At 34.8% G+C, this 7,889-nt stretch overlaps 1 protein-coding gene and 1 long non-coding RNA gene across 3 annotated transcripts; one reads left to right on the top strand and one right to left on the bottom strand.

The window, feature by feature from the left end:
* The first annotated feature begins 759 nt into the window (after nucleotides 1–759).
* On the top strand, nucleotides 760–4,652 carry LOC110886605 (disease resistance protein RGA2). The gene is made up of 3 exons (XM_022134419.2): nucleotides 760–3,746; nucleotides 4,166–4,276; nucleotides 4,454–4,652. The coding sequence occupies exons 1-2, from the start codon at nucleotides 760–762 to the stop codon at nucleotides 4,242–4,244; spliced, it is 3,066 nt and encodes a 1,021-aa protein (XP_021990111.2). The 3' UTR covers nucleotides 4,245–4,276; nucleotides 4,454–4,652.
* Nucleotides 4,653–4,882: 230 nt separating this feature from the next.
* On the bottom strand, nucleotides 4,883–6,258 carry LOC110886614. Of its 2 annotated transcripts, none has more exons than XR_002562896.2 (2): nucleotides 5,310–6,258; nucleotides 4,883–5,151 (listed from the first exon to the last, which is right to left on the bottom strand). It is a non-coding gene; the product is annotated as an uncharacterized LOC110886614 (long non-coding RNA). The 2 variants fall into 2 exon arrangements; XR_004864255.1 differs by having other exon boundaries at nucleotides 5,370–6,240.
* Nucleotides 6,259–7,889: the final 1,631 nt, after the last annotated feature.

The raw sequence follows: 7,889 nt of genomic DNA, 5'->3' as shown, positions 1-7,889 counted from the left end.
AGTTTTCTTTCTTCCAAACTGTTAACTGAACACACAACATACCATAAATTTTATTTATGTTTATTTATCTACATTACTATAAAATATGTTCTGTAAAGAGCAATCATGGCTATTAAGATACCATTATCTGATTTGTGATATAATATTGTCTCTATGGGTCAAGTTATTCTACAAAGGCTTCTAATTGTAAGAAGTGTAAGAAGGATTTATAGAGTGACAAGTGTCCAATGACCTAAAACTAAACCCACTACATCACCACCAAAAACCTAAACACCCACCCTCACCCCACCATCACCCAAAAACCTAACCCCCCCCCCTCCCAACCCAAAAACCTAACCCCCCCCCCTCCTCCCCGGAAAAAAAAAAAAAAAAAAAACTATACCTCACCAAAAAACCTAACCCCCCCCCCCCCCCCCAACACTGGACACTTATCACTCTATAAATCCTTCTTACACTTCTTACAATTAGGATCCTTTGTATTTGATCCTAATCCTTGTTTCTATCACCTATAATTGCAGCATAATAAAACAAAGGAAAATAATAAGAAATAGTTAACGGTATTATGCAAATGGATTTAACAATTGGTTAGTGGGAAAAAGATTCTCTCCTTTTATAATATAATTGTGGGTTGGCATGTCTTTATAGAAAGCTATCAATTATATGGACTGCAATTGTTGAATTGCCTTCACCTTTTCTTCACTTTCTTGCTTTGGATCACCATCGATCTTTCTCTGATTCTAATATTCTGAAGTATTAATCATGGGAGATGCAGCTGTTTCGGCTCTTGTCAAGGAAGTGTTGGGGATACTGACTTCTGAACTTATCAAAGAGTTTGGTCTCCTTCGGCGTTTCAAAGGTGATATTTTGGCTCTCAAGGAAGATTTCGAGCAGATCCAGGCTGTTCTTGAAGATGCAGAAGAGAAACAAGTCAAGGAAAAGGCTGTAGAGTTATGGCTTCGACGTCTCAGATCTGCATCCCTGAAGGTAGAAAATGTGCTGGATGGTATCTCTACTGAAGCTTTGCTGCGAAGTCTAAACAAAGAGATAGACATCGAAAGAGGAATCAAAGTAGGCATCAAATACAAGGTAAGAGCCTCATTCTCCAAATTTAAGTTTCGTGTTAAGGCTGCTCACAAAGTTAAAGCCATAAGAACGAAACTGGATGATATTGCATCTAAGAGACTTAAGTTTAACTTGACCTCTAGTGACACAAGTCATCTAGATGTGGGAGTTGAAGGTGAGATGCCTAATAGGGAAACTAGCTCGCTTATACTTGATTCTTCAAAGATTTTAGGAAGAGATGAAGAGGTGGAGATGGTAACTAGAACGATATGCAACAAAGATATAGGAAAATATGACAATGGTGAGATTCTGGTGTATGGTATATGGGGTATGGGAGGCCTGGGAAAGACTACTTTAGCTCAATTAGTCTATAACCATGAGAGGGTTGATCAATATTTCGACTTACGATGTTGGGTGTATGTGTCTCAAAACTTCCAAGTTAACGAGATTATAAAGAAAATCATCGAGTCCGTAGATGAATCTGGGTGTACACTTACACAGCTGGATACATTGCAAGCCTCCCTCCGAAACAAGTTAGTGGGAAGGAAATTCTTAATTGTACTAGATGATGTTTGGGCTGAAGAGAACGAAGAGGGGAAATGGAAAACCTTAAGTGGAACATTAAGTTGTGGGGCAGAAGGAAGTATTGTTGTGATGACAACACGGTTGGAGACAACTTGTCGAATGATGGCTAAGGCTGGCGAGCTACGACATCAATTGGGATGTTTATCAGAAGAGAACTCATGGTTATTATTTAAGAAGCATGCTTTTGCACAAGGAAGAGTGGGGGATGACATACGTAAGCTAGAGCCTATTGGAAGGGAAATAGTTGTGAAATGTAATGGGCTGCCTTTGGCGGTGAAGACTTTGGGCAGCTTAATGTGGTCAAAAAGTAGTAGCAACGACTGGCAACGTGTGAAAGATAGTAACATATGGAACTTACAAGAAAATAATGTCTTGCCTGCTTTAAAGTTAAGTTATGATAACTTGGCTCCACATATAAAGAGATGTTTTTCTTATTTTTGTTTGTTTCCTAAAGGCTATGAACTAAAAAAAGATGAACTGATCTTGTTGTGGGTAGCAAACGGTTTCATTCTGCCCAGAGAAGAAACAGACAACTTGTATGTGATTGGAGAAGAAAGTTTTAATTGTTTGGTTTGGAAATCCCTCTTCCAGGTGGATGGTTATGATAGATGTAAAATGCATGATCTAGTGCATGACATGGCACGGCATGTAATGAAACATGATTGTTTAGTTATAGAGCCTGCTTGTAACGAGGTTAAAATCCCAGATGAGGTGCTTCATTTGAGCTCGTCGTGTCCGGATGAAAAGTTAATTTTATCATCTGAGGATTTTGAAAAGTTAACATCATTAAGGTCAATATTCATGTTCGGGGAGGAGGATGAAGGTTGCATTAGTCAACTTTTCAACCACATGTATGTAAGGGTATTACACTTGGCTTTTCCGGAGTTAAGGACATTACCAGAATCAATTTGTAAACTCAAACATCTGAGATACTTGAATCTATCAAATTCATGGATAGAAGCTTTACCTGAGTCGATTATGTATCTCCAAAACTTGCAAGTGTTGATTTTATGTTGGTGTAGCAGATTGCGTAAGTTGCCTGAATCGATTTGCAAGCTCAGATATCTGAAATACTTGACCTTATTAGGCTCGGGTATAGAAGTTTTACCTGGCGGCCTAAAAGACATGATTAACCTTCAACGTTTGGACATCAATAGATGTCGTTCACTTCGATATTTGCCGGTTGGAATCGAGAAACTAACTAATCTTCGAATGCTTCCACGATTTCCTGTTGGTAAGGAGAGAGGGGCCAAAATAAGTGAATTGGGGGATTTAAATCTTCTTGAGGGGGAGTTGAAGATAGAAGGACTTAAGAATGTTGGAGGTTTAAGTGAGGCCAAGAGTGCCAATCTCATATGCAAAACAAATCTGTCGCGTTTGGAGTTAAACTGGTTTTACAGTCGTCCCAACTTCTGGGACGAAAGTAGACGAGAAATGTTTGGATACATGGAAGAGGTTCTTGAGGGATTAGAGCCAAATCCATCTTTAGAGACACTGGAAATGTGTAATTACTTGGGAAAGACCATTTCTCCAAGTTGGATGGACAATTTAAGGAATTTGGTTGAAATTGTTCTCTCTCGATGTAAGAAGTGTGAGCATATTCCACCACTTGGGAGACTCCCCAGTCTTAGGGTTATTCAGTTGTCGTTCATGTATTCTTTGAAGTATTTTCACGATGATGATATAAACATGTCAGTAGACAACACGGATTTGTTTATTAGTTTACAAAGATTACAGATCTTCTCGTGTGGGGAATTAATTTCTTTACCGTGTAATCTTCCAAACCTCAAGGTTTTAGAAGTAACAGATTGTTGGAGATTAATTTCCTTACCAGATAATCTTCCAAAACTGGAGGATTTAGAATTGAGAAGTTGTTCCAAATTAATTTCTTTACCGTGTAATCTTCCAAGCATCAGAAAGTTGAGAATTGAAGATTGTAATGGATTACTTTCTCTACCGGATGAGATTCAGAGTTTCAAGGATCTAAACAAACTTGAGATAACAGGGTGTAAACATCTAAGGAAAAGGTGTGAAAGAGAGAAGGGTGAAGATTGGCATAAAATTTCTCACATTCCCGATCTAAGTATTCAAGCTCCATTGTAAGATTTATCTCCTTTATTCTTTTTTTTTCTAACCTTTTTACTACATAAGTCTCACGTTCTTTAAAAAAAAACAATAGTGAAATTTTCTTATTTAGAAAATTGATTTTGCTTGGACGTTGCTTTTGATTTCAGTATTTTTTTTATTATTTTCTTAAATATCATTACAGTGGAAGAAATTTTTTTAAAAAATTTCAGTATTTTTTATTATTTTCTTAATATCATTACAATGGAAGAAAATTCTAAACAATACAATGACCTTTGCTATGTTCCATATAATATTTTAGAAAGATATATAAAAATTACACATACAAAACTTCACTATTTGTTTCATTATGCATGCGATTTGCTAGCAAACTAAATTTGTTTGAATTAATATAGCTAACAAAAGTTCGTGAAATCTACTTTTTTCAATTTAGGTGGTGGGAAGTATCTGGACATGATGACGATGACGAGGACGTGGACGAGGACGGCGATGATGAGATTAACGAAAGATGATTGGTGACTGCACTTGGCACTCTATACACAAGGTAACCTTAATGCGTGTATTTCATGTTTTATTTTACTTTTCTTTCAACATGATCATCTTATCATCTATTAGATTATAGTCTACATATTTTTTTTCTTTCAACATGTTCCATGAACAAAGTTTAAATCTTTTGCTCATTCATTTAAATTTATTTATTAGTTATTACTTATCATTACAGGATCAAATATGGATGATGTGATTTGTTGATCAATGCAATGGATTGAAGACGTGGTATCCGTATGCAATTTCGGACGTTAGTATTTTACTTCATTTTTTATCATCTAAAAGTTTTTGGACATTAATTTGGATATTGTTGTTTATTTTTAAAACGTTTGATATTATTGAATTGTGTTATGAAATACGATCTCTTTGTTACTTTCCGGGGATATAAGTGTCCAAAAAAAAAAAAATTCTCCGATCTTAATAAAAGTATGTCATTAACATGCGGTGAGGCATTGCGGAGTGCTGACGTGGAGCGGGGTCACACGGAACACCGCTTGCCGCCCTCATTTCGCAAATTCATGGGGAAGATGTGACCCCATCCCTACGAAGATGGTAAAATGTGCCATGTTAACACGGGTATTGAACATGAATGAGACACATATAGTTGAACATGAATGAGACACATATAGTATTATAGAATCAAGATATAAACTTTTTAAAGATCACTTTTCTACAACACTCTCAATATTACATAAACGAATTAATTAACTAGTCAAAAATACAAAATCCCCAAATCACAAACGGGTCAAACGAGTAAAAAACTAAAAAATAGCTACAGAGGGTCAAATGGGTCGAACATACCTACAACCATGGAAGCTTTCAGCAAGCTGGAATTTTGTTGCATGTAGAACTCCAATAAGTGGTTCAAGTGAGCTGTAAATATAAAGTTTACCAAATAACGAAAATTTATTTATAACTAGAAAAATATAGAGAATTTATCAAAGAAACAGAAACGTTGTTAAACATTTGTTAAAATGGTGGAAAATTGTTATATTTATCTGAAACATAAACGTTGTAAATATAAAGTTTACGTTGCTTGTAAACAGCTGAAACGATCCAGTTAATGAGGTTTTGCAGACCACTCTTTATACCATGAAATGATACATCTATCTGGCGGTCCCCATGTTTGGTCCATGAACTCCAAACTGATATAAATTTGAGAATAAACGACCCCCTATACATTAGAAAAGTGAGGCAAAGAGGAAAAACGATAGCTTCCAACTGTTTCATACATAAAATTCAATATTCAGCAGAAATTTTTTGCAAGATTTATTATTTCACGCAAAAGAAGGATTCAACATTTTTTTTTGTGAACAAAACAAGGATCAGGACGTTTTCTTCTATTCAATAAACTTGCACACAAATTATACATAGACCCTAACAAGTTATTCATTTCAATGACTTCCTGACTTCTTCGACTCAAAACTCCTAAAACCTATGAATTTAAAGAAGGAGGTAAACATGCAATTAAACAAACCATTCGACCAATTAACATACTAAATAAACTAATCCTATCTTTTGATTGACTCTTCTACGGTTCAACCCCGTTAACTTTCTTCATTCTCTCACATTCGAACTAATTAGAATTTACTTTCAACCAAATCATTGTATCAGTTAAGAAATAACACAATCCAGTTACTGATTTTAGTTAACTAAAGTATTTACTTATACGCAATTTCAAACATATCTAACCTCAAAACATGGTTTCATAGTTCCCAAATCTTCATTACTAACTATTTAACACTTCCTATATTCAATTTGCAATCACTGAATCATTCTATTTTGATGATCACTTCACTGCAAGTTGAAAAAAAAAAAGTAATATATTAAATAACTACCACACTCTGCAAGTAGTCATTTTATGCCCCGCTTGCGGTGTGAATGTATATATGTGTGGGCGCTCGGGGGGCAAAAGTGAAATGGTACTAACTTTAACGTTATTTTACTAATTTCGTGAAAATAACGTTAAAAGCGGCGGATGGTTAATCATGCATCATGTGGTGACGTTGATAGCTGAAAGACATGGGGGTACATGCACCAATCAGTCTCTGTCCCGATTGTTTGAGTGTTATGTGTCTTAGGTCCAAGGCTTGATACAAAACTACAATAGAGCCGGGGGTCTTATTGGAAGCAGCCTCTCTATTCTATTCCTACGGGGTAGAGGCAAGGCTGTCTACATCTACCCTCCTCAGACCCTACCTTAGCTTTGCTATTGATGAGATTTACTGAGTATGATGATGATGATGACCACACTCTCAGTATTACGTAAACAAATTAACTAATTGGCCATATATGTAAATTACCTTAAACCCCATGTTACAATCCGGAAATCTTCATTACCAACTATTTAACATTTCCTTTATTCAACCAGTTTCTACTTTCTAAGCTAATTATAGAATCAAGATACAAACTTTTTACACAATCTTACACCATTTATCAATTCACTGTATTCTATCTTGAGAACCCCTTCTCCACCACTTAAAAAAAGCATTTAACTTATCAACATTACACGAACAAAATCAATTAACTTATCGCAAACACAGAACACCCAAATCACAACACTCTCAACATTACACAAACAAAATCAAAACACCCAGATCACAAACATCAAAACCCATTGTAAAAACAGAGAATTGAATAAGCAAACTTACAGGAAGAATAAAGGCTCAGACAGAAGAATGGGGCGGGAACTCCACCGGCGCCGCCGTTGTTGACGGAGATTGGGGGGTTTTGATTGAGATGGTGGGTTTTTCGTTGTTGGGCTGTTAACTTGAAAAAGACCAGAGCCCCAAGCACGATTACGGATGTTCAGAAGGCTCATGGCCTGTGATTCGCTTGAAAAACCATGGGCTTTATTTATTGTAAACGAGCCGATTTCGCTTAATTTGTTATCGAGTCGAGCCCGAGCTTGGCCTAACTCTGCTTGAGAGCTCATGAACCAAGTCGAATTATAGTATATTAGGTTAGAACCCCGTGTAATACACGAGTTGAAGAAATATAATTTTATATACCAAATAATAAAAAAATATCTTTAAAAACCTCGTTTATTACACGGGTTGAATAAATGTAATTTTATATACCAAATAATAAAACAATATATCTTTAAAAATCTCGTTTATTACATCGGTTGAATAAATGTAATTTTATATATTAAATAATAAAAAAGTTATATCTCTAAGAACCACGTGTATTGTATGTGTTAAGTAAATTTAATTTATATGTTAAATAATGAAAAAAGTTACATTTTTAAAAACTCATGTATTGTATGGGTTGAGCACACCACAGGACTAAAATGACATTTAACTCTTTACATTATATTAATTTATATTTAGTGTAGTATTTTGTTAATTTCAAAATAAATAATTTTGAAATCTAGTAAATATTTCAAAAGACTATATTATCTCATATACAAATTGTTTGAATTTATATTAAATTTTATTTTATAATTATCTTTTAATTAATATTAATTATAATTAAGTAGGAGATATAGATGAGAAAACTAAAAAAATAGATGGTTCCAATAAATGACATGTGTCCCTCCATTGGTTTTTTTATTATATAGTATATATAGATTAATTTAATACATATAATACTTTTAATATGTCTGTATT

The sequence above is a fragment of the Helianthus annuus genome, chromosome 1 (assembly GCF_002127325.2).
Source record: "Helianthus annuus cultivar XRQ/B chromosome 1, HanXRQr2.0-SUNRISE, whole genome shotgun sequence".
NCBI classification, from domain to species: Eukaryota; Viridiplantae; Streptophyta; class Magnoliopsida; order Asterales; family Asteraceae; genus Helianthus; species Helianthus annuus.
This window is presented reverse-complemented; position numbering and strand designations above follow the sequence as displayed.

Bases quoted from the DNA above. Each gene is read 5' to 3' on its own strand.
- LOC110886605 (XM_022134419.2), top strand. From the start codon at position 760: ATGGGAGATGCAGCTGTTTCGGCTCTTGTCAAGGAAGTGTTGGGGATA. The intron at 3,747-4,165 runs GTAAGATTTATC...TTTTCAATTTAG, and splicing joins CTAAGTATTCAAGCTCCATT to GTGGTGGGAAGTATCTGGAC.